This window comes from Propithecus coquereli, unplaced genomic scaffold (genome assembly GCF_000956105.1).
Source record: "Propithecus coquereli isolate 6110/MARCELLA unplaced genomic scaffold, Pcoq_1.0 Scaffold142, whole genome shotgun sequence".
In the NCBI taxonomy this organism is placed as follows: domain Eukaryota; kingdom Metazoa; phylum Chordata; class Mammalia; order Primates; family Indriidae; genus Propithecus; species Propithecus coquereli.
In genome coordinates, this window is record NW_012138525.1 from 3655333 (window position 1) to 3681077 (window position 25745).

The 25745-nt window shown below is 56.9% G+C and overlaps 2 protein-coding genes across 3 annotated transcripts; one reads left to right on the plus strand and one right to left on the minus strand.

The window, feature by feature from the left end:
• Nucleotides 1–10946: 10946 nt before the first annotated feature.
• Nucleotides 10947–16655, plus strand: ASB6 (ankyrin repeat and SOCS box containing 6). Of its 2 annotated transcripts, XM_012639858.1 has the most exons (6): nucleotides 10947–11216; nucleotides 12893–13074; nucleotides 14087–14193; nucleotides 14305–14413; nucleotides 14934–15020; nucleotides 15153–16655. In XM_012639858.1, the coding sequence occupies exons 1-6, from the start codon at nucleotides 11104–11106 to the stop codon at nucleotides 15818–15820; spliced, it is 1266 nt and encodes a 421-aa protein (XP_012495312.1). In that variant the 5' UTR covers nucleotides 10947–11103; the 3' UTR covers nucleotides 15821–16655. The 2 variants fall into 2 exon arrangements, with proteins under 2 accessions (XP_012495312.1, XP_012495313.1); XM_012639859.1 differs by lacking the exon at nucleotides 14305–14413 and having other exon boundaries at nucleotides 15153–15257.
• Nucleotides 16656–17382: 727 nt separating this feature from the next.
• Nucleotides 17383–25694, minus strand: NTMT1 (N-terminal Xaa-Pro-Lys N-methyltransferase 1). Its single transcript, XM_012639860.1, has 4 exons — nucleotides 25598–25694; nucleotides 19709–19924; nucleotides 18624–18876; nucleotides 17383–17773 (listed from the first exon to the last, which is right to left on the minus strand). Exons 2-4 carry the CDS (start codon nucleotides 19868–19870, stop codon nucleotides 17517–17519), a joined length of 672 nt encoding a protein of 223 aa, XP_012495314.1. The 5' UTR covers nucleotides 19871–19924; nucleotides 25598–25694; the 3' UTR covers nucleotides 17383–17516.
• Between the last annotated feature and the right edge of the window lie 51 nt (nucleotides 25695–25745).

A 25745-nucleotide genomic window follows, 5' to 3' on the forward strand; every position in this document is an offset into this window, starting at 1 on the left:
GGCTGGAGTACGGTGGTGCAGTCACAGCTCACTGCAACCTGACCTCCTGAGATCAAGTGATCCTCCTGCCTCAGCTTCCTGAGTAGCTGGGACTACAGGTGCATGCCACCATAGCTGGCTCATTTTTCTTTCCTTTCCTCCTTTTTTTTTTCTTGCTATATTGCCCAGGCTGGTCTCAAACTCCTGGGGTCAAGTGATCCTCTCACCTTGGCCTCGCAATGCTGAAATTACAGGCATGAGCCAATGTGCCTAGCCTATAGTCTCTCCTTTAGCAAAAAAAAGAAAAAAAGAAGAACCAAATAATGAGACCTGGGAAACCTGTTGCATTTCCCTTTTTGCCTTGGCTACCAGGAAACCCTGAGCTAATCTTAAGACATAATCATAGTAACTCTATCTGTCCAGGTGGCATGTGAGTGTATTAGCTTCCCTTTTCTCCTTCCACATGGTTCTTTGTTTTCCTGTATTTGCTCTGAATCTTTTGTATGTACTGGGCACACGCTCAACGTTACCCAGCTGCCTGACATTCATTGGGTCACTTAGCCTCTCTGGATTTCAGTTTTCTCTTCTGCGTGTAGTAGGTAACAATGGCCCCTACCTCACAGGGTTATTGTGAAAAGCAAATTAAATGATCCATGTAAATTAAAAGCCTAGCCCAAGCCCAATATGTGGAAAATATTCAGTACACATCATCTATGGATGTGAAAAAAGGCTTTGAGAAAGCCAGTGTAGATAGAGAACCTGTCCTAAGAGGGAAGACCTGGCTGGGTTCAAGGCCAGCCACACTGTGGACCTGCTGTGTGACTTTGGGCCACGTGCTTCCCTCTCGGAGCCTCGGCTTCCCGTCTGTAAGCTGCTTACTGTGTCCTGTCGATACTGCAGGGGTGAATCCAGGGCTTTTGTCTATCCTTTATGGCATTGTGTCCCCAGAGCCTTATGCAGGATGAACTGACACAGGAGAAAGGAGAACAAGCACGTAGTAGGGCTGCACACACGGTTGTCCCAAGAGTGACTGTCTGGCCAGATGGCTGGTGGCCAGAATCTCCATTGCCCAACTGGCAGGAAACGTCTGGCCAGCGTGGACTGTGCCCGGCCAATGCCAGGGTGGCGTTAAGGTGGGTCCCTGGGACAGGCCTGGATTTGGGTCCGGGTCCAAGTGACAGCTGCTGTGGAGTGAAGTGCTCCTCGGCTCAGGGCTCCGGGTGGGCGGCACTGCGGGCTTCACAGGGAGACAGACCAGCGGGAAATGATCCTGAACGGCTCGATCCACGGCGATTTACTGAGCACCTACTGCAGACTGAGCATCCCAGGTGAGCACTGGGCCAGGAACCCTGGCGGGACTCGCGAGGAAGCGCTGTGGTCTGGCCGTGGTAGCCTGAGCACTGTAGACTGAACTCGGGTGGGCTCGGCCACTTTGTTCCAACGAAGACATCTTCCAGACCATGGGCTTTGGGCTCCTGGGACAGACACAACTCCCAGGACGACGCTTGTTGGAGAACTCCCTCCTGTTACAGGAGGGAAACTGAGGCTCGGAGGAGAAAGGATCAACCACAAACCTGGGACCCACCCCACGCTGCAGCTCTCCAAGTTCTCTCCTGGCAAACTGTCCCCACCACCCCCGCCTTCCCTTCCCGGGGAGTCAGGGGAGGACGCCTGAGGCGGGGGCCACAGGCCGGGGCCTAGGGGAGCCCAGAGCCTTCGCCAAGCCTTCCGGAGCCTCGGGCCCTGCCCTCACCCTCCCCGGGCCCTGCAACATCTTGCTGTGATTACTCTGCGGCGAAGTGCAGCTATGCGAGGCTCTCTCTGCACACAGCATGGGGGGCACGTGCTGCGACGGGCCGAGGACGGGGCGGGGCGGGGACCTGGGACAAGGCTCTCGGCTCACGGGCTTAATTGGGGATATAATAGTTATTATTATTTATAACTTACTCTTGAACCCTCTCCAGGAGGGTGTGTTCACAGCCTGCACGATCCAGGCAGGCGTTAAATAATTAAACCAAGGGCCTAATCGGCGGCAAAACTCCCCGTGGGCTGCCACTTCCTTAGTTCGCTGATTGCTGATATTTTGGGGGTGAAATATGACCATTTTTACGATCAAAGAGATCAGAGTTCCAAAGGAAAGAAACGGAAAAAAGGAGGGGGGGTGGGCCCTTCCAGTTTTCTTTTCCTCTGACTTAGTGGTCTGGTAAAGTTTCTTTAGACACGCAAAGATTTACACACCTTTCTGCAGGGAGCCTTAAATTACCCGACCCTCGCGCATTCCCGGGGCAGCGCGGGAACAGTAAGTCATTGAGGAATGAACAGGCCTCCCTGCAATCGCTCCGGCGGCCTTTGAGAAAGAGAATGTCTAATGACTTTTTTTGAAGTTGAGGTCAAGGTTTTTTAAATAAAACGATCTGTATTAATGCAATTTCCTTTTTAGCTGTATCATTGAATTTTTTCCTTTTTTTTTTTTTTTTTGGAAGCGGGAGGCAGGGTGGGGAAGGACATCATTTTTCTCCCACCAGACAACGCGTCCCTAATGAGATACATTTATTTAAAAATCTGTATATCATCACCCTGTCAGGCCTCCAAGCGGGACCTCGCGTCTCCCTGTTCGTTCGTTTCGGATTAGTGGGCGCGTGGACTGCCCTGCGGTCTGGCTGGCCCTCCCTGCCACTGGTGTTCCCTCTCCTTCCCCGGGGGGCCTGGGGGCAGCATTGGTACCCCTGCCACCCCCACCCCATCTGATCACCCAGATCTTGGTACCGCTCCTTTGGCCTCGGGTCCTCACCCCCAACCTGCCTCCTGCCGCTCAGCCCTGGAGCCTCAGACCCCTGCGGGTCTCCCTCCTCGCCCAGGGAGACACACTCTGGTGGCTGTGCCAGCCATTCCGCCCTGCACAGCTCTGAGTGCGGGTCCCAGCTCTGCCTCTCAGCAGACTGTGGGCCAGCTACCCGGCTTCCCCCGACCTTCACTTCTCGACTGCAAGAGGCTGCGCGAGGCCTGCTGTGCCTTCCCGGCATCCGCCTGCTCTCCGGCCGCTAAATATCACACGTCCACAACACAGCGGTGGCCACCATAGCCACCATTATTGCCCCCGGGACCTGGAGCAGAGCTTGAGGGCAGGACCCGACCTGCTTCTGCCTCTAAGCTCCTAAGCAGTCTGCACCCAAGCTCAGGGCTTGGTGAGTTTCTCAACACGTTTTAATTGAGCACCTTCACAGAGCGGGGGCCGGGGCACGGGGGACAGAGCAGCGATCTGACGGCCCAGACCTGCAGAGAAGTCGCCAAGCCCGTGTTGGTAGAGAATGAAGTAGGGCCATGAGGCCGTGGGAGGTAGGGCAGAGGGAGGCCTTCCCAGGGAGAGGTGCTGAGCCAGCCTGGGGGTTGAGCAGCAGAGCGTTCAGCAGGTGAGAGGGGGCCGGGCCCCGGGTGGCCAAGCAGCAGACCCAGCATGTGCAAAGCCCCCCAGGCACCTGCCTTGCCTGTTCCCAGGGGCTGGGGCCCTGCCGCGGGACTTTTTCTTTTATTATATTTTATTTTTGTCTCTCTGTGCCTCACTTTCCCTCCCATGCCAGAGGGCTCAAGTTACATTTCTAAACTGCTCTGCATGTGCCAAGGTCACGGGACATCCATTCCACCAACATGTACCAAGCGCCTTCCTCTGCCCGCCCCGGGCTGGGCCTGGGGCCACACCGGGGACCAGGTGCAGCCAGCCCCTGCCCTCAGGGCCACAGCCTAGAGGGGAGGAGCGAAGATGGCCCGTCCACTGCAAGTGCCAAGGCCGATGCAGGGCAGGACTTCCGTCACCCTGGCGGGGTGGGGCCAGGGAAGAACGCCCAGGCTGTCCTGGGTTGAGGACTCATCTGCAGGGAAGTCTCTGCAGGGGCTGCGGCCAGCTTTGAAGCAGGTAGTAGGAGGTTGGAGTTGGGACTTAGGAACTGGTGTTGGGACTTAGGGACTTGGGGGGAAAGGGAATTACCCCAGAGGTTGTTGGCCCAGACCAGAGACCACATTCTTCCCCTGCAGCTCTTGCTTGATGGGAGCTTGGGAGCCTCACGCAGGCTTGGGGCTCTGGGACCTGGGACTGAAACTTGGAGACCAGGGGCACGCTGGCTGATGTGCTAGAAACTGGCCGAAAGAAGGGACGAGACCAGTGTCAGATGGCTCAGACTTGGGAGTCAAGGCCAGAAAGCTGCCCGGCCGTTCCCAGGCCCGTGCACACCTGGCGGCTGGAGCCAGGGCCTGGGGCCTAGCAGGTCCCTGCTCCTCGGGAGCAGAGAGAGCCACCATGCTCTGTCCCCACCTCCTGTCTGTCAACTCCTGCCCAGGCGAGGGCCCACTGCAACCCCTGCCAACTGCCCAGGTCAGCGTGTCCCAGCTCGTGCCTGCACCCAGCACTTAGCACATCCGGACTCGCCGAAAGCCTCTGGCCCGACGTCTACACTGCTGCCTCCCTAGAGCTAGCCCAGTGCCTGGCAGCACCAAGCACGAAATAAACAGCTGCCAAATGAAGTCACTACAAGCCAAGTGACCCCCACAGCATGTCTAGACAGTATCCAGACAGGCCCAGGGCCAGATCCACGCTGCCACTCCTGCGTCCCCTCTCATCTGTGAACAGGGATACCGACGGTGTCTACACCCGGGGGTGTCAGGAGGATTCGCTCCATGGGGCAGGAGCTTGACAAGTGCTGGCTACGCAAGGGACACCCGGCCGGACACGTTGATTTCTGAAGTCCTCTGAGACGTATTCTGTCTGTAACGTGGACTTTCACCCCGTGATGCTGACACCTCCACAGCCGAATCCAGCGCCAGCCTGGCCCACCTCCCACCCCTGCCCCTGCCCGCTGAGTCTCTCCTGGTCTCTGTTCTCTGCCTCTGTGTCTCCGTCACGGTTTCACCGCCTTTGGGTTTGGTCTTAGTCCGCCTTGTCTGTCTCCCTCTGCTAGGAATTCTGTCCCAGAGGGGCCGATATCCGAGGCTCTGCTGTGTTCCCTTTTACAGCAGCGGGATGGGAAGAGGGAGAGAGAAAGAGAGAAGGAAAAAAATCAAAGCCCACATATTGGTTCCAGATGTGGCCCCTCTCGCAGCCCTCTCCAGCAATTTAATTAAATTCCCCCAGACAGCCAGGAGGGTTTCTTAATGATCAAATTTCCCCGGCTCCCTCCTCGAGCAGCCCTCGCTCGGGCCCACTCTGTCTCCCTGACGGATGGCGATGGGATTCCTCTTGCCGGCAGCCCTGCCAAGCAGGGCCAGTGGGGGCGGAGTGGAGGCTTCCCAGGGAGCACAACGGACCCTGCCCCCCACTCCTCCTCCCTTCCCAAGGGGTCTGAGCCCTCCTGAACCTGCCCTGGGCAGAGCCTGCCGGGGCCAGGCTGCAGTGGCCGCCGGGGCCCAGTGGTCCCTCCCCTCCCTGGAGCTCTGTCCTTGAGGCTGGCCTACCAGGGGCTGATACCAGGTGAGCACCAGAGGCCAGATGAGGGAATCTCTGGGCTCAGGACTCTGGGCCCACTTACCAGCCAGAGGTGGGGCTGGCTCAGACCTCCTGGCACCCTCCCCCACCCCCCTGGTGGGATGACCCGGGGCTGGGAGAGCTCAAGGCCTGAGCTAAGACCACACAGATCCCCTCGGTGGCTCTCTGCTCACTGGCCGAGGAGAGGCGGAGACAGGCCAACAGGCAGTTAGGAGGCGAGGGTCCCCTGGGACAGGCTAGGGTGCTAGGTTCCGGGCCGTTTCCCCCATGGGAGGCTAAGGGGCAGGGGCGGCACCCTCGCCTGCTATAGGCTCTCAGGAGGACCCCTGGCTTTAGGGGGCAGGAGGAACTTAGGGGAACTCCGAGCCCACCTCTGTGTGTGCAAATGGGCAGTGAGGCTGCAGAGTGCCTGGCAGGCCCCGGCCCCAGACTTCCTCCTGTCTCAGGGTGAGGGGCCCTGAACACCTCCCTACCCTGTTCTCTCGGGCTTCTGGGGGCCCTGAGGACTCAGCTCACCTGCAGAGGCTGGGGGCCAAGCGGGCCTTTGAGGTGGGCACACAGGGACGGCAGAGAAAGGGGGGTCCCACAGCATCCTGTCCGAGGCTCTGGGCTGCCCATTCGCCAGGGCCTGCCCAGCCTGTGCCCTGCTCACACAGGCCCCGCAGCCAGACCTAGCATTGGGAACCACCTCGCGGTGTCAGGGCCGGGACTGGGGAGGGGGCTCCCCTTGGTGCAGGGCCCTGGCCACCGGGGTGGGGGGGAGCAGGCAGTCCACCGGGGCACAGAGGTCCCTGGGGCTTGTCTCCCCTAGGGGTTGGGGTCCCAAAAATGCCCTTTGGTGCTCCTTAGGCGAACAGAGTAAGGGAGGGGACAGAAAGCCCTTCACCAGCCTGGCCAGTGTCCTGCCACTCAGCTCCTGCTCCAGCTCCTGGTACCTCAGTCCCCCCACCGCCCCAAGCTGACAGAGGGTCAGGCCTCGGGGAGCCCCCGAATCCAGGCCCAGCCCCTTCAGCATGAGGACCGTGGCCGAATAGGCCCGAGCAGCCTCGGCCTCCTGGTCAGCGGCACCCTCCGGTCTCAAGGGTCGGGGGTCAGGGTGGGGCCAGGGTGTGTGGGGAGGAGGAAAAGAAGGGAAGGGGGCAGGGGCAGGAGGAGACGTGCAGACGGGGGGAAGCCGGAGGGCGGTGGTTCCATGACCGCATGTCAGAAATATGCCCAGCGCCTCCGTCTCTGCGCCGCGGTGCCCCTGGGACCTGCCCGGGGGGCTGGAGCTGGAGACTCGCCATAGAGAAGAGAGAGGAGTAGCCCCTGCGGCGGATGGCAAGTCTTCCAAACGCCCCGCTCTACGGAAACACCGCCAGATTGGAAAAAAGAAAAAAGAGGAAATAAAAGGGGGGCCTCTCCGCAATTCTCCTCCTCAAGGGCCTTCTAAGGGGCAGCCCCTCCCGGGCAGAGAGCAGGCAGGGGTGAAGGTGAGGCCACTGGGATGGGGTCAGTCCACCTCGCCCTGGAGCCACCCCCAGGCGTGTACGCACACACACATACATGCACAAACACAGACACACACAGACATATGCACACACACACATGCATACGTACAGACACACAGACACACACACACAGACACACATGCACAGACACAGACATATACACACACGCACAGATACACACACAGATGCACAGACACACACACACACAGACACACACTCATGCACACGCACACACACACGAGGGGCCGGGCAGGTTGTGGGTCCCCTGCAGGGGCTCCAGCAGAGGCAGAAAGCCAGGCTCTGGGTTTGAATCCCCTTCCCCGGGACCCCTTACTCACTGACCTGGACTTGGTCAGCTGTGTGTCCCAGAGTTGGTCTCCTGGGCTACGACATGGGAGCCCCGACGTGATGAGGCGATATGTGTTGAGCTTCTAATGCGCTTTGCGGGACGAGGACACGCTCAGGCTGAGGCTGCTGTTACCGTCAATTGACCGTTCATGCCGTCCCTGCCGCAGGGGAGGTGTCGCCTCCTGAGATGGGGTTGGGGAGGGAGTTCAGGGCCTGCCTTCGGCCCCGCTGTGCGGAGGCGTGAGGGGCCTGGCCTCCGCCCGGCTTAGGTAGCGTGTGGAGTGTCAGGTAAGACACTCTCATCGGAGAAAATGCAGAAAATACACAGAAGCACAAAGACGATAAAAGTTCCTGGATCCCAGCACCAAACGCCGCCATTAATGTCTCGGCATAGGGCCTTCAAGAACGACCCTGGCCATGTATACATGCTCACATGTGCGTGCACACACGCACTTTCCACGTGGGATCATGTGCTACCTACTATTCCGAGATTTGCTTTGTTGAATTGCTTGGGAACAGGGTCTCGTGCGTGGTAAGCACCGCATATTACGCACCAGCATTGCTGCTGGACGGCTGGAGAGGCTGAGCATCTCCCCTTACGCTTGTTGACGGTTTTTCATCCTCTGTGACTCACCTGTGCCTGTCCTTTGCCCATGTTTCTATTGGTGTTTTTGCCTTCTTGTTGATTTTTAACAGTTCTTTATGTATTAAGGTTCTCCTCCTCTGTACCTTGGAGAGCGAGAATGACTCCTGAACTGCCAGGATCTAGGAGGCAGGGACAGACCCTGCCAGGACCTGAGCTCTGCGTGCTTGTCCCCAGGAGCCCCATTGTGCTGAGGAGCCCTGGAGTTGGCCAGGCAATGAGGGACAGTGACAAGGAAAGGAGAGAGAAGGGTCAGAGCTGAAACCAGGGGTCTGAGTGACAGAGCCTTAATGGGAGGCAGATGCAGGAAACAAGGCTGCCCTTGCTGACAGCAGAGAGGTCAGGGGTCACGGAGCTTTCAAAGATAGGAGCCTGGGTGACGGGCAGGCAGCAGGGCCTGGCTCCGCAGTGCGGTGCCCAGGGGCTGCGAGAGGGCAGGGGTCAGTGCCTCCCTCCTGCCTGTCCGCACCTCTCGGGCCCAGAGCCAGAGGAGCTGAGAGGACACCCGAGCCGCAGGGGCCAGATGTGTGGAAAGGTTGCACAGACCTGGGCCGGAGTCCCAACCTAGCAGTGCTGCAGCAGGCAAACACCCTGAGCCTCAGTTACCTTGCTTGTAAAGTGGTGTAATATTACCTACTTAATAGGATTTAATGAGATCAGTATGTCAAGCATTTAGCACAGTGCCTGGCACAGAGAAAGGACTCCATAAATACGACTCTTATTATTGTTACTGTAACTGACTGTCAGAGCTGGAAGGGCTCTCAGGTTATAGATGAGGAAACTGAGGCCCAGAGACCAGAAGGCCCATGCCTGGGGTCACCCCTTATAGTGGGTTTACTTGTGTCATCCAGAAAAGATACGTTCAAGTCCTAGGCCTGGTACCTGGCATGTGACCTTATTTGGAAAGAGGGTTTTTGCAGATGTAATCAAGTTCGGATGTGGTCGTGCTAGATTAGGGTGGGCCCTCAAGCTGATGCCTGGTGTCTTAGAAAGAAGAGGGCAATTTGGACCAAGGCACAGACGTGGGGAACAAGGCCACGTGAAGGCAGAGGTGGGCAGAGACTGGATGACGCTGCCCCAAGCTGAGGTACGCCTGGGGTCACCAGAGTTGGAAGGGGCGAGAGAGGAACCTTCTTTAGGGTCTTGAGCGAGTGTGGCCCTGCCCACAACTTCAATTTGACCTTCTAGGCCCCAGAACTGGGAAAGAATAAATTTCTGTTGTTTTAAGCCATCAAGTTTGTGGTACTTTGTTAGGGTGTTGCTCCGACACTGAAACTAGGGCAGAAGTAGGGCTCGGACCAGGTGCTCCCACCCAGCTCTGCCCTGGACCCCAAGTCAGATGCGCCTCGCCCCAGTTACTGTGTGCCCTCGGGCAAGTCAGGTCTTGGTGTCCTCACCTGCGTGATGGAGCCAGCAACCCAGGTCAACCAAGAGAAGGGCTGTGAAGCCCCTGGGTCACCTGAGAGCGGCTGCACTGTTCAGGGCCTTGCGCTCGCTTAAGGCGGTGAGGGACATGGATCCTCAAAGCAGGGGCAGACATCTCCAAACCCCCAAGCCGATGCCTGGGCAAGTCTGAGGCACACCCGGAGCGAGTGCCCCATCCAGATGCTCATCATTGCTAAGTGGGAATTCAGGCCTTTCAGATTTTACAAGACAAGCTGGAAATCTCCATTTCTGCGTGAGCAAAGTTTCCTTATTTCCCTCTAGGAGAAGAGACTTCTTTCCTGATGGGAGAACCAAGGCAGATGTGTGCTGGGAGCCCCAGACCCTGTGGTCCCGAGTTGCTTCTGGGAAACCCAAGCTGGCGCTGCTCTAAAGGGCTTAAATACAGCCGCCCGCCCCTGCCCCTCCTTCCTGCTCCCTTAGGCAATGGTGGGGGAAGCAAAATATGGCATTTGGAGTTCCTGATGGGAATTTTGATAGCTTGTCATTTGATCTGCACTACAATTTTAACTTAATAGCAAGCGGTTATCCAGCCCTACCTGCATCTTCTACCCTGCTGGGTCCCCATGGCTGGACCTGGCAGGCTTTGGATTGGTTTTTCTTGTCAAGTCTGTGTTGTTCATGGCGGAGGGCCTTTACTCTGCTCATTTTTGAAATGTTTAGTTATAAGACACATCAGGTTATCTTAAAATGAGCCTTTATTTATTTATTTATTTATTTCCTTTTTAGAGAGAGGGTCTTGCTCTGTCACCCAGACTGGAGTGCAGTGGGCAACACAGCAAGACCCGTATCTACAAAACTTTAAAAAATCAGCCTTGCATAGTAGCACAGGCTTGCAGTTTCAGCTGCTCCGGAGACTGAGGCAGGAGGATCGCTTGAGTCCAAGACGTCGAGGCTGCAGTGAGCTCTGATCTGGCCACTGCACTCTAGCCTGGGCGACAGAGTGAGGCTCTGTATCAATCAATCAATCAATCCAAATAAAGTTCATTGAGTCCCTCAAGGCAGAAAGTGGAAAGAGCTGGCAGCCTGCCTGGCCAGGTGCTCCCAGGAACAGAGAATAAAGAACTGTCCCCATCGCCCGTGGGGAGGTGACGTGAGGGGGCCGTGGTACTCGTCATTCCAGTCAGTGTGCCCAGGTGGTGACAGAGGTGGCCGCAGCCCTTCCTCATGGGGAGGCAAGAGCCAGGCTAAGCCGGAAGGAGCGGCTGTCTGACCGGAGCCCAGCGCGACGGGAGCATCGGAGACACACCAAGCACGGCCGCGCTGGGGAGCGCAATGGGCGGAGCTCGGACGGCGCCCAGCGGCCGCGGGAGGGATCGCAGGGCGATGCAGGGCCGGGCCGGACATTGGCAGGAAGGGGAGGCCCGCCTGGGTCTCGGATCGGACTCGGCTCGGGTCTACGCCCCCACTCCGCTTGGCCCCCCGGGATCCCCTGGAAAACACTCCACTGGATCCGTCCCCTAGTCGCGGTCCCGGCCGCGCCGGGGTCCTCCGAGCCCGCACGGGGGCGCTGTCGCCACGCGCGCACTTCCCCGGGCCGGCGCGGACCGGAAGTAGTGCGAGAGTCACTTCCGGCGCGGAGCGGCGGCTTGGGCGGCGAACCGGGGAGGCCGCAGGGGCTGGAGCAGCAGAGCCTGGCCCGGTTCGCGGCCTCTGGAACGTGTCCAGTTGGCGTCTCGGCCTCGGCGGAAAGCGCAGCCGCCCTGCCGCGCCCGGGGGCCGCCGCGATGCCGTTTCTGCACGGCTTCCGGAGGATCATCTTCGAGTACCAGCCGCTGGTGGATGCGATTCTGGGCTCCTTAGGGATCCAGGACCCCGAGCGGCAAGAGCCCCTGGACCGGTAACTCGCTCTTTCCTGTCGGCGGGCCGAGGCCTCTCCGACCCGGCGCTACTTCTCGCTTGAAGTGTCACTACAAGTTTGGCGGGGTGGGGTGGCTGTCTCTCCCTTTTACTGATGGAGAGACGGGCGGAAGCCAGTTGCGTGCTCCCAGCGCAAGCTCCTTCGCGCTGACCCCTATCCTGCCCCTTGCAGGGTGGAGGTGCAAGAGACCAGCGCTGGCAAAGGGCAGGGAGGGTCCAAGGGTGGGGTGTCGGCAGGGCCTACGCCTCAGGGCCCCACCCTGTGCCCTGCCTGTCTTGTGCCCTCCCCTACAGAGTTGCAGGGCAGCAGGGTGGAATCTGTGAAGGCTTCAGTTCTTACCCCAGAGCGGTGCGAAAATGAACTTTTTGTATCTGGGTTCGCATTTGTAAAGACAAAAGCAGGTCCGTCCGTGAACCTATGGGATAGATGTTGGAAAGTCAGTATTCGCTGCCCATTGTGCTGAGCACTAGGGGGACATCAGTGGGCTAAACATATCCCTGGCCTTCATGGTGCTTATGCTCCGTAGAGACTGGCACACTGATCAGTAATGAGTACATCAGGTGTAACGGAGAAAAGAGCCGAGGAAAGGGGGCTCGGGGGGACGTTATCAGTTGGAATTTCGAACACGGGATGTTAGGAGTCTCTCCAGGGACTTTGATGGATGAAGAACCCAGGCGTTCTTCATCACTATATCAACTCTGTTCACCTTGAGGCTTGCTCTGAAAGTGCAGCGCAAGGTGTTTCTTTAACTGAGGCTGTGCAGGATGAGTGAGAGTAGGGCAGCCAAGGGGGACTGCATGGCCTTTGTGGTAGCCTCAGACATCATGCAGCAACTGTCCCCAGTGCTTGCTTTGCATCCATGGTGCTCTGGGCGCTCTCCAGGTCTAGGATCAGTGCAGGGGGATGAGATGGAACCCTGCCCACCAGCCAATTGAAGGGGAACAGATGGGTGAGACAAAGGGAGATGGGTGGGGAGCACCCACGGGTGGCGAAGGGAAACCTCACCAGGAGGCAGAAATGGGACGGTCATCTGCGTCCAAGGGCATGCAGCTGTGCCTGGGCCTGAGCTTTTGGGGAAAGCCTCAGCAGCTCTTAGCAGTTAGTGCTGGCCAGGGAGGCCAGAGAGGGCTCCAGGTGAGTCTGACCAGGTGGGCTGGCGCTGGGATGCGAGGGGCCTTTGTGCACCCCCCTTGGGAAGACTGGGAGCGAGGCTGAAGGTCTGTGTGGGAGGGGAGGGAGGAGGCTCTGCTGGCTGCCCTGGCGTCCTGCAGCTCAGGGAGAGCTTGGGTATTAAGAGTGTGAAGGGCTTTCTGAGGAAGGAGCATCAGAGACTGGTTCTGGCTCCTGGCCTTAGGGGTTCCTTTCAGTCCCAACAGCCAAGCCAGAGACAGGTTCTTTGGGCAACTTGGGATAAGACTGCAGCCAGCCAGTCCTTTCTCAGCAAACCCAGGCGTCAGCTCCAGTTTAAAAGACCCAGCTTGGCCCTCTCTCCACTTTAGACTTTCTCCCAAGAGAGACTTTCTGCCCCTACAAAGCCAGGGCCCTGCCTTGGTGGGTGACTACAGCAGGACACTAAAGGCTGCCCACCCACAGGGTGCCTGGCTCAGCTCGTGCTACAGCTGTGCCTAACCTCAACTGTCTGTCTCCTGCTCCAGGCCTAGTTATGTTGCCAACGAGGAGAGCCGACTCCTTGTTCTCACTGAGCTGTTGGAGAGGAAGGCCCACTCTCCATTTTACCAGGAAGGTGTGAGCAATGCCCTGCTCAAGATGGCTGAACTGGGGCTGACACGGGCAGCAGACGTTCTTCTGCGGAATGGGGCCAATCTCAACTTTGAAGGTCAGCTAGAGCCCAGAGGGCCTGGGGGTGGGCAGGCAGCTTGAGTGTGGCTCTGCTCTAAGTGGGTGAACAGGTCTTCCGCCCTTGCTTGTATCGTCCTCTTAGGAGTGACTTCCCTCATTTACTTCCTGTGTAGTGACCACCAAAGAAACCCCCACTGGGTGGTCTCCCAACCCCCTGTGGGCTTTCAAATGGCTCTTATCTCGTCTGTTCCAAGAGCCAGTGTGTTGCTGTCTCTACCGTGTGATTTAGCAAACTTTCCCAGCTCCCAGATTAATCCTCACTTCCATTAATGTGAAAATGCGGCTGCTGGCACTGTGCCCAGAGCTGAGGGAAGGTAATTTTCTGCCACTTACTCTGAGCCAATTTGCGTTTTTGCTCATGCCACAAGGAGAGGAGGAAACAGATAAACCACATTAGGCATAAATCACAGCAGGACCCTGTCAGCTTCTGGCTTGTGAGTGCCGAGGACGTGACGGAGCTGTCCTCCTTTCCTCTGGCTCTCACCGGTGCAGGGCAGGGCCAGTCAGGAGACAGGCTGCCTTGTGACTGAACACGGGCCTGTGTGCACCCAGGATACAGCCAAGCATGTCTCCCTCCCCACTGAGGATGGGCTCAGAGGCTGCTGGGCTCCCGGAAGCTCGAGGAGCTAAGGAGGGAGGCCCATCGGAATTCTCGCTGTTGGTGCCAGGCTCAAGGAGCAGAGCAGCCAGGAGCTGCCACCCAGAGGGTCCCAACAGTCCTGAGAGGAGATGCCCCATTTTATGGCACCGTTTTACAGAAGAGGAAACCAAAGCCCAAACAGGTTGAGTAGCATGCCCACCAGAACACCCCCAGGATCTTAGCATCTGGTGAGGACAGCCCTGTCTTGACCCCAGTGGTGACAGGAGCCTGGGCCTGCAGCTTCTGGACATTTCAGGTGAGAGCTGGGGCTGGGCCCTGAGGCCAGGCCCGGACACGTTGTGAGAATGCCGATAGGCAGGACTGACACAAGCTGTGTCTGTGCCCTCAGACCCAGTCACCTACTACACGGCCCTGCACATCGCCGTCCTGCGGAATCAGCCGGACATGGTGCAGCTGCTGGTGCAGCACGGGGCCGACATCAATCGAAGGGACCGGGTGAGTGCCAGGTCCTGCCTGCTTTGAAGGGGGATGTGTAGGGGCCCGAGCAGCCTCGTAGGCCCCACCACATTCCCCCAGGCCAACCTGGCTTGTGCTCCCCCGGCTCAGATCCATGAGAGCAGCCCCTTGGACCTGGCCAGCGAAGAGCCAGAGCGCCTGCCCTGCCTGCAGCGCCTCCTGGACCTTGGTGCCGACGTCAATGCAGCTGACAAGCACGGTGGGTCCTCCTGCAGGACAGCCTGGGCCCTGGGCACTTTGTAAGGGACACCCTGTGTACTCCAGGACATCAGTGAGGGCAGGCTGGAGACTGGCCCTGTCTGATGACACAGCATGGCTGGGTCCACAGGTGGATTTTGCTGACTTGCCGAGTTCAGAGGCTTTCGAGAGGCAGTGCATTGTCCCCAGGCTGGCCCTCGAGGGCTGCCTATAGGAGGAAAAGGGGTATGTGTGCACTCAGCTTCTAAGGGAACAATGGCTTCCTGTTGGGAGACCCAGCCTGGGTCTCAGGTAGCATCTCAGGGCCAGAAAAATCCTACCTCCACTGGCCCTTCTGCTCCAAGTTTTGTGGGGGTGGAAGGAGAATGGCCAGAAGCCTGTCTCCCGCAGAGCCCACTGTGAGAGCTCAGTCCTTTTGAAGTTCATTTTCTGACGGAGTGTCTGCTTTCCACCCATCTCTGGGTTGCCCTGACCAGGCTCCCGGCTTCCCACTCGTCTCATTCTCCCTCCCCGCTCCCTAGGAAAGACTGCTCTGCTGCACGCTCTGGCCAGCAGCGACGGTGTGCAGATCCACAATACTGAGAACATCCGGCTCCTGCTGGAAGGAGGTGAGGCTTGTCCCGTGTCCCCCCTTTTCTCACCACTTCACTCTCTGCAGGCTCCCCGACTCCCTTAACCACGTAGTGTTGCTGTGCAAGGCGAAGGCCTTCTCCCACCTTCTGTTCTAATGGCTCCTCTAGGGGCAGATGTCAAGGCTACCACCAAAGATGGGGACACCGTGTTCACCTGCATCATCTTCCTGCTTGGTGAGACCGTGGGAGGGGACAAAGAGGAGGCCCAGATGATAAACCGCTTCTGCTTCCAAGTAACGCAACTGCTGCTGGCTCATGGGGCAGACCCCAGCGAATGCCCAGCCCACGAATCCCTCACCCATATTTGCCTCAAGAGCTTTAAACTGCATTTCCCTCTCCTGCGCTTCCTGCTGGAGTCTGGCGCTGCCTACAACTGTTCCCTCCATGGTGCGTCCTGCTGGTCTGGCTTTCACATCATCTTCGAGAGGCTCTGTTCCCACCCAGGCTGCGCCGAAGACGAGAGCCATGTGGACCTCCTGCGCAAAGCCGAGACTGTCCTGGACCTCATGGTGACTAACTCCCAGAAACTCCAACTGCCTGAAAACTTTAATATCCACCCGGTAGGCAGCCTGGCAGAAAAGATCCAGGCCCTCCACTTCTCCTTGAGGCAGCTGGAGAGCTATCCCCCGCCCCTCAAGCATCTGTGTCGTGTGTATATCCGCCTCTACCTTCAGCCGTGGCCTGTGGATGTGAAGGTCAAAGCCCTGCCTCTACCTGACCAGCTGAAGTGGTACCTTCTCAGCGAGCACAGCGGCACCCTTGAAGATGACATCTGACAGGGCTGGACTAAAGGGAACAGGGTGTGGGCAGCTTAAGTCAACCTGTGATGGATTTGAGTGCCCGTGACAGCCTTGGGGCAGGGTCTTTTGATCTGGGAGATGAGATGCACCCTTTATGAGTACAGAGCCAGCCAGGCAGAAGCCACAGCTATAATCATCCCAGTGGTAAAAGGTGTGGCTCTGTGTCTTCAGGAAAACTGTCCCCTTCCCCAAGTCTCAGCCCACACTGGAAAAGGGACAGGATTTAGACTTTGGACCAGTACCCTCTGAATTTGAGGCAGTGCCAGGTCTAAGCATCCCCAGGAGCTACAGGAACCTGGTTTGTCCTGTGTGGAGGCGCAGCTGGAGCCGGAAGGAAGCCAGGGGTGTGCCCTGTGGGTGGCACCCGACGAGGCCCTACTCCTGCCTCTCTTCACTCCAGATTCTGCCACTCGCAGAAGTGCTTTTGGTGAACTGGGGGAGAAGGCGCTGTGGGCCGCCACAGGCCCATCTTCCTGGTGTTGAAAGCTGAGCTGACCCTGCCACCACCTACAGCTCTGGGGCTGGGTCACCTGTGGCCCCGCCTATCAGGGCTGTGCTCTCGTGGCAGCTCTGCTCAGGACAAACCCAGGGCCTCGGGGACCATGGCTTCTGCTAAAAGCAATCATGAGGGCACAACCAGGAACAACCCTTTCAGAAGTATCTCGTTTTGTGAGGGGCTCACCAGACACAGCAAGCCACCAAGACAGCTGACTGCACCGCCCAGCGTGGAGGCCTCACAAACTCACGTCCAGGTCGCACTGGTCGTTGTGGCTTGTGTAAATGCCTTTGGGCATAAGCTAAGGTAACTAAATGATATATTTATATTATAAAATTAAACTGATTCTCTTGGCCTTAAAGGTCCTTGTATGACATTTCTGCCCCTCCCCTCCCCAGTTTAGGATAAAGGATCCCACGGCAGCCAGTACAGGAAGAAGACGTGGTAGGCAGGAGCAGATGCAGCATTTGGGGGCATATGTGACACTTGTCCCTGTAAAGAAGCACCACTCCAGACGGGCTGGGGCCTTCACAGTACGAGGGCTCACCCTTTTATTTCTCACTGAAAATGCCCGCCGAGAAGGAGCCCCAAGCCCAGTGAAGAGTAAGGCCACAGACCTCTCCCCTTGCTGCAGGCTGTTGTGACCGCCACCAGGACCCCATCACTGAACAGGGCTTGGCACGCGAACACTCCCACAAGCAATTGGACAGATGCCCATGAGACCCACCTGCCCAGCTCCGTTCCTCCCCCTAAGTAAAGACCACAGTCCAAGTCCTCCACCCCCAAGTTAAGGCTCATTCCCTTCCTCTTACAGCCAGGCCTGTGGCTGGAAGGAAGACTGGGGACCCAGGGAACCAGCTCCTGGTGTGATCACTGCATTCCCACGTAGGGAGCAGCTGGAGCCCCCTGGGCTGCACCCCCAGCCCCTACCACCCAGTCCGCACCTCTCAGCACAGCGCGGCCAGGCTCTTGCCTCACTGTGGACTCAGTAGCACTCCTCCCCATGAGCCCCACCTTGCCTTTTTAAGAAGAGTCTGTATAGTGAGTAGACGGCAGACAGGTATATTTAGCGGCCTCTCAACATTCCGAACCATCAGCGTGGAGCCTGGATCTCACCCAACTGCCAGCAACCCTCACCTGGGCTGTGGTTCCTCAGTTTCTCCTGCCAGCCCAGGCTTATCTCAGGGCAAAGCTGTAGACGTGGTAGATCTCATCCGGGAGGTTCTCCTGCCTCTCCTCGGCCAGGAGGCTGAGGCCTGCACTGCGGATGATCCTGCGGACCACCTCAAGGTCCCGGCACACGCTGCTGTCCACGTCATCTAGGATCACGCCCTCCTGGGCCATGTTGTCTTTGATGACGATGATGCCATTGGGGCGGAGGCCCCCCTTGCAGCGCCGTAGGAACTCGGCCAGGTGCTGATCTGTTAGGTGGCCTGGGGAGGGCAGAGGCAAGGTTACCAGGGGAAAGATGCAAATGTACACAGGCCACAGGATGGGATGCGCTTTCCAGCCACTGCTCACTGAGCCCTTCATTTGTGCCCGGCATTTGGTGCACACACATGGCCTCCCTGGCTCCCAGCAGTCCTCAAGGGTTTACTAAACTGGCTCACAAGTCACCTACCCAAAGGCACACTAAGTACGAAGCTGACCTTGCCCACTACCTACACACTATGCCACCCACCTCTCTAGACCTGGATCGGGGGAGTGTACGTGGGCTAAGGTCATGGCACTGCCGGAGCTCCTACGGCAGGTCTCCTGCCCTGCGTTAACAGTCCACACAGAGGCTTCTTAGGGCCAGACCCAGAATGTCCACAGCAGAGCTGTGCTGCCCGCTTTGGAGGTGGAGGCTGTCTACTAGTGCAGTGGCCTGCCACCAGGGCACAGCATTCTAGGTGTGCTATTAGGGCAAGTAGACACAGGACGGGGGTATCAAAGCAGGGATTGCTCACTGCAAACAGCAGGGGCAGCCATGGCTTACATTTTTCATTAAAAAAAAAATCCTCATACAACTCATTTTCCCTTCTTTGAATGTGGTAAGTTATCGGCCATTTAAAATGTTTCAACAGAAAACTGCCCCCAAATGGATGGTAGCAGGTATTCAGTTGAAACAAAACCTAGGAGGAGGAGATCCACCTTTCAGGCAGAGTCTCCCCCCAGAGTCCTGGAAAGCACAGGGGGATCCCTGCGGGCCCGCCTGCTGCAGGAGCATAGAGCCCGCTCCCAAGGCCGTGTGGGGAACCCACGTGGCAGGAGATGTGCAGGTAAGGGCAGCAGGACCCTCACCTATCACCCACTGGATCCAGATCACGTCGTAAGAGTCCGGCTCCGGGCTGAAGTCCTGGAGACCACAGCAGAAGTAGTTCCTCACCCTCTTGCCTTCCTCCCCCAGGTAGGTCTTGGCTTTAACCAGAAAGTCCTCTGTCAGGTCAACCATATCCACCTCCCTGAACAGCGGCAAGAGCAGTCGCTTGGTGATCCTTCCAATGCCAGCGCCGCAGTCCAGGGCACAGGAAGTTCCTGTCTTGTTCGGGCCTTCCTAAAAGACAGAGAAGGCATATGACCTACCAAAGGGACCCTCCCTCATGAGCCCTGGGAACAAGACTCAAATAAGGCCTCAGTACAAGCTGGCGGCCAGCACTGCTGGGGAGGCCGGGGATTGGGGTGGTGAGCATGGGACATTCTTTTTCTGGGCCACACCTTTCTAAAATGAAAGCCACTTCTATCTACTTCAAGGTGATAACTTGAACAGGTGCACTAATCTCTCCTGAGACCCCAGGAAAACAACAGCACAGAGAAGAAATTCCAGACAGAAGAATGGCAGAGGGGCCAATTGGTAACAAGGCTGGGGAGATGGAAAGCAGATGGAGGGGTGATGCCGGATGGAGTGGGGCAAGCAGCAGCCGCCAGTGCTGGCCAAGGGAGAGACAAGAAAGGGGCAGGCCCGGGGACCCCAGCTGTGGGGATCCCAGCCTGGTACAGAGGTGGGTGGGGGGTGGGAGAGGTGAGGCAGAACCCACGGTTAATAACTAGGAGTCTGAGTCCAGCAGAACAGCCAAAGCCCAGACACCCACGCACATGGCAGGAGAGCAAGGGTTTTGTCCCTGGTGAAACCAAACAGTTTGAGAGAAGTCTGCCCAATGCTGGCGCCTCAATTCTGCCATATCAGCCAGCTGCTGTCTGATAACCTTAAAGCTAAGTCCACAGTCCAGAAGTCACCCTACCACCCCAGCTCAAGGCCCTGGGGTAGGTACCAACAGGTAACCAAAGACCCTGCAGCAGTGTTACATATAAAAGGTGGCACCTCACACAGACCCAGCAGTGCCACCAGAGCCACAGCTTCTCCTGGAGAGCACACCAGACCTGCCTACCCTCAAAAACCTCTGCAGGAACTTCCGGGAGCTGTTGATGTCGATGCTGGAGATGTGGCCATACCCCCCAAGCATGCCGTCCACGGTGGGTGGGATCTGTTTCCAGTATGTCTTGGCCTTCGAATAGAATTGTTTCTCATCTTCTATCACCTCACTCGTCATGCTGTCACCAACCAAGGTTCTGCTCAAGCACCACAATCAGCAATGGCACCTCTCCTGCGTAAGGAAAAGAGGAGTGAATCAGCCCAGCCGGGGACCTGGCAGGAAGGCCCCACAGGCAGAGGGCCAGTCTCACACCAGGCTTCAAAAGTCACACAATCCTGCCCAGCACAGAGGAATGTCCAGTATCCCCAAATCTGCTTCCCCCCTTGGGATGACAGCGCCTACTGTCTTGTGTGCTCAAAGCATGAGCCCCAGCATCCTGGCTTTGAGTTCTTGACATGCTCTACATGACACCTGACTCTGGCTTCTGGCCCAGGGGACAGAGAACCCCGATCTACACTGAAGAGAAAGGACCACAGAGGAGGGTGCGACAGCAGACCCTGGGAGGGTCTAAGGAGTTCCCACACCCTCTCCCTCCCACTCGGCACAGAAACAACTCACTGTGGGGTCCAGTCCTTCCTTAATGGGAAGCAGGGACTCTGGCAGGCACCATGCTGTGAACCGGGGGCACAGCCAGGCAGAAAACAACTACACAGACACACACAACCACAACCGCGGTGAGGGCTGCGGAGTGTGAGACGCTAGAAAGGCACCCGCTCCGGGGAGCTGACTCGGTGGGGGTTAAGGAAGGCATCCCCAAAGAAATAACACAGCAGCTGGAACTGACGGAGGGTGAGAATGCTGCTCCTGGAAGAAAAGGATGTGCAGAGCCCTTGCGACTGGAATCTCAAGGTCTTACGGGTCAACTTCAAGAGCATGAGCTCTAACCACCCTAAGGCTAAGCTGGGAGTGGCATGAGAAGATCTGGGATTCTGAAGACTTGGCAGCTGTGTACATCGTAGGGGCCAAGGGCGAAAGCAGACACCGACAAGGAGATTGTTGCCAGAACGGACAGAGAGAAAACGACAGAGCATGATGGGCCCAGGAGCAGAGCTGGGGCCCACCAAGCCCTTCAGGAGAGGGATGACAGCTTGGTGGCCCGACGCTCCACACAGAGCCAGCCCAGCCACATCATGTCAGGGAGGGACAGAGGATCACATCCCTTCCCTGAGGAACTGGCACTTATCAACCAAGGCTTACCACACACAGGCACTGTCCTTGTTGTGAAGCTTGTCAAGACAAAGCCCTGACCCCCAGAAAGCTCACAGTCCACTACACGACAGGAAAGAAAATGGCACCAACTAAAATACACAGCAGAAAAATGGGGACCATGAGTCATAAGATGGTGGGAAAAGTCAAAGGGTAGAGGAATCCTTTTTAAAAGGCAGACAGGGGCAGCAGCCCAGAGGGCGGCAGCCCCTGGCTGGGCCTTGACGGACAAGGAATGCTGGACGGAGGGTACAGGAAGAGGTAGAGGTGGTGTGACAGTGTGCCATCAGAGGATGAAAGGAAGAGGACGCTGCGGAAGATGAGCCTGGATTATGGTGGGCCCTGAGTGCCAGGTGCCACGGGTCCAGTCTGTCCATAATGGCAAACTCGTCAACTGAATTTCTGAAGGGCGAGTGGCTGTGCTGGGCCCTAGCCTGAGGGAGGCAGAGTGGGAATGGCAGTGGCCAGCTAGTGGATGCAGGACAAGTAGCGGTAGGGGAATGACAACGACAGCAGCTGCTGCGCGTGAGCTGGACACACTGTAAACGGAAGACCCTGGCTGACTGGGAGCTGCGGCTCGTCGCTGCCATCCGGCACCAGAGAAGCGCGGTGTGTCCGTCCGCACGCTGAAGCCGAACCGCTGGAAGTCCAGGACTGTGCACGTCATGGGGCTGCAGTAAGTCACTGATCCCCACGAGGACAACCAGTACGGTCCTTAAAAACAACTAAAAGTTTAAAAACCCTAAGACCAAGGAATGCTTTAAGGCTGTGGTGCCCAACTCCCGGGCCGCAGCCCATTACGAAACGGGCCACACATCACCTCCTGAGCTCCGCACCACCTGCACCCAGAACGACACCCCACTCCCCCACCCTCAGTCTGTGGAAAAACTGTCTTCCACGAAACTGGTCCCAGGTGCCAAAAGGCCGGGGACTGCTGCTTTAAGGGCTTCAAGAGTAGCCAGAGAGGAAGCAGAAAAGGGCCCCTGAGGAGCAGCGCAAGGCCGGGGAAACGTGACTGACGGACTACAGAGAGAAAAAAAAGAAAAAAAAACAAGAAAAAATCTGAAGAATTTTCACTGGTCACATTTGGTAGCCCCCAGTGCACAACTGTACTCCAAACTTGTCCTGAGAAGGAACCTTCCAGAAACAGCAGGTCCGGCCCAGCCCAGCAGCTCGAGAATGCTAACTGATGCCATTCTGCTTCTGTCACTGGTCAGCCTTTTCCAGATACCCTGCCAGCCAGGGGGGCACGAGGGAAGGGCCCACCGTGGCCGCTGAGAGCCGCTCCTCTCCACCGCCAGACCTGGCGCCGTCAGCACCTTCAGGCATCCTTCACAGACACGGTCATACACTGGCCTCCTGAGGGACCAGAAGAGAGCTGAGGACATCCGTGTGCCCACCAGAGTCTGGTTCTCCTCAGCTCTGTGATTGTCACTGTTTCCACCCTTAACGGAACCCTTTTACTGTGCCCGGAGAGGAGCCTACTGAGATCCCGCTTCAGACTCTTGAGGCAACTCCAGACTGATCCCCTCACTTCGCTGTTCGGGCACAAGGGTTTGGGGCCACGAGGAAGACAAGCTGCGATCACTGCACCAATCGAGAAGTCCTTTGGGTAACAGGCCCGGGGAGGAACTTCACTCTAAATACTGCAGGCTCACCACCATGCCCCCACACCAGCGTCCTAGCACTTGGAACCGCACCCCTGGAAAGAGAAAGGGGCACACTGCTTACAAGAATGAACGCTCGCTCCAACCAGACCTGCCAATCCCTAAGACTGGTAGGTGTGCCAGGGTGGACTTTGAGAGCTGACAGGAAAAGGGGCCACTAGCCTGAATGTCGCCATGTAGCTAGGTCTGGGGGCTACTTATGTCATGGGTCAAGAGGGTTAAGGACACAGGCCAAGTGGGCTGCCTGCCCCATGCCCACAGGCACCATGGCTACCATGTCACAGCTCCTCCATCCATCAAGCAGAGGACAGCATCAAAACCAACTCTTCCACACCACACCGGCACAACTCCCAGTCGAGCTCAGCCCTCCCTCCCTTACCGCCCACCAGTCGTGGCAAACCGAAGGTTTTGTATTCAAATCTATCTCCCCACAGGACCAGGAACTCCTTAGAGAGCAATGGCAACATCCAAGATTTATCACTGTATTTCTCTTGCATCCCACATAGCACACAGGTATTCAACAAAAAGTTCACTTCTAACCAAATGAACAGAATAAATTTGAGCCCAACACTTACCGGGCTGTACTCTTCTCTGTCTGTCTGCCTCCCCTCCCAAGATGCAAGCTTCCTAGGGGGCAGGGACATTACTTTGTACACCATTAGCCCACTGCCTGATACAAGGTGGGCATTTACTAACTGGTTGTCAAATGAATGAAAGAATTGGCTTTGTGCAGCTATAGCCATTTTCCACTTTTAAGAAAATCCTACAAAGTCCAACCATTCAAAACTGATAACACTGAAGGCTGTTACCAACAATATAATTTTTTGCTTTACCAAAAGCCTTACAACATGATTCGTTTACATGTCAAAGTCCCCCGAATAATCCAATTTACAAGAATTCCACTTACATGCAGATTCTAGGAACAAGCCAGGGGAGGCACAGCTAGATCGGGAAACAGCAAGTATAGCTGACATTTGCTCTAACAGCTGATTCATTAATAAACATGATTCCTAGGGTCCTGTCTATGCTTTGCCTCTGGGTGTCCAGATTGGAGTGGGGCAGGAGGTTGCTAGGAGTCAGAAGGAACAGCAAGGTCGGTCAGCCACACAGCAGGAAGCTACCTGGCTGCAGGGCCTGGGAAGGGGCCAGGGGCACAGCCTGGCTTTGTGTGCACACTAGGCTAGCTCAGCGACGAAACACTCTGCTTACAGTAAATGTCTGCTCAGCCAGTAGAATGCGATCCTGCATCCTTCACGGTCACCTGGCCTCTTCCTCCTCCCCCTCCAAGCTGTTTAGGGCAACACCCAGGCAGCTGCCCCAGCCACTGCTTCCCGTCTCCAGGATCCACAGTAGAGGATGGAGCTTGAACTCACTGGCTGACATTTGCACAGTCATGCCATCCTCCTCTTCTAAGTCTCTAAGAAAAGCCTAAAAGCAACAGGAGGCAAAAGCCTGCCTAAAGTTACCTCCTCCCTCTTGCAGTCCACCTATTCTCCCTAGATCCGTGTGGACAGCAGCTGAACATATGAGAATGGCAGAGTGCTCTATGAAAAAGAAGTGGTGGGAAAGAGGGACATAGACCAAAAAAAAAAAAAAAAAAAGAGGGACATAGACCAAAAAAAAAAAAAAAAAGTAGGGAAAAATTTAAAACCTAACAGAGTCTGATGGAGTCAGATGAACCAGGTGTGAATCTCAGCTCTGCTCAACAGCCATGTAGGCTCAGATAAGACACTTAACCTCAGCATTCTCAGTTTATCTATACAACAGGAACAGTAACACTGGCTGTATGTAAAGGCTGTGATGATTAAATGTGCAATATGAAAAGCTTACAGTGCCCAACACAGTGCCAAGCAGATTGTCTCTTGAGCTTCAGAAACTCCATCAAAGGAAATTCTTGTCAACTTTGCCAATTGTGAGGATCAAGTGAGAAAAATGCACTGAAATGCCATGTGAACTGTAGAGTGTCAGACACACCCAAGGGATAGTTAACTGGTATCCAGCAGACTCCAACAGCCCGGCAAATTGGCAGGGCTGGAAGTGAGCTTCCCCTCCGTATAAACACTGAACCACTGCAGAGATTTCTGAAATGCTCTCCTTGTTATCCTACCGCTCTGACCTTCACCAAAACGTTCCACCTGTATCTCCAACCCACCCCTAGTCCCTAGTCTACAGACAGAAAAAAGAACACACCAAAGGAAGTATATGAAAACACACACGGGAAACCAGGAACAGAATTCAAGAGGGAATCCAGGCTCCTTGTCCCTCCCAGGGGCTCATCCCATCTCCCTGGGCAATCATTCTCCACATGACAACCATCTGCTACACTGTCCCACCCCACCTTCAGGGCCTCTGATACCACCTGTTTCAACTCCTTCTTGTACAGATGAAGAACCAAGGTCCAGAGAGAGAAAACACAACGCAGTTGGTGGGCAGAAAGCCTGGGCTTTTCGATACGGCAGCCTCCCTGCAAACAGGCTGACCTTGGCCCCAAGGGCTCCCGAGCTGCACCTGTGTCGGGCCAGAGCCGGGGAGAGGCCCACGGATGAATACGATACCAACTGCTATGCCACGGACACTTAACTGTGCCAGGCTCTGAGCTGGGCCTTCTACTGATTCCTCACACCCGCCCTCCGAGTGGGTGCTCTCCTAATTCCCGTTTCTCAGGAGGAAAACTGAGGCTCAGGGAGAGAAAGGGACTTGCTGTGGCCTGGACACCGGCGTGGGGGAGTGCCGCACTCAGGCTTTGGGTGCCTTGGCTTTACTCTTCTACCTCAACCATGGACTCCCAATGTCCCTATCCAGGTCCGGCCTAAGGACCTCCTGGGGACGCGCACGTGGGGCCCGGACCGGCAAGCGCTCACGCGCCTGGGTCACGTGACGAGCCGGGGCCTCCGGGCGCCGAGGCAGTTGGGGGTCGCGGCCTCCCCTCTCCCGGGGCTGCCTCCCCTCCGCGCCGCTTCCCGCTACTCACCCCGGGCAGGGGCTCCCGGGACCCAGGAGAAGAGGACGGGGAAGAGGAAGGGAGAGTGCCGGCAGCTGCGGCGGCGGCGGCGACGCCACAAGCCCACGGCAACTACGCCAAACCGGGACTACACGCCACAGCTCGTGGCGCGCGCTGC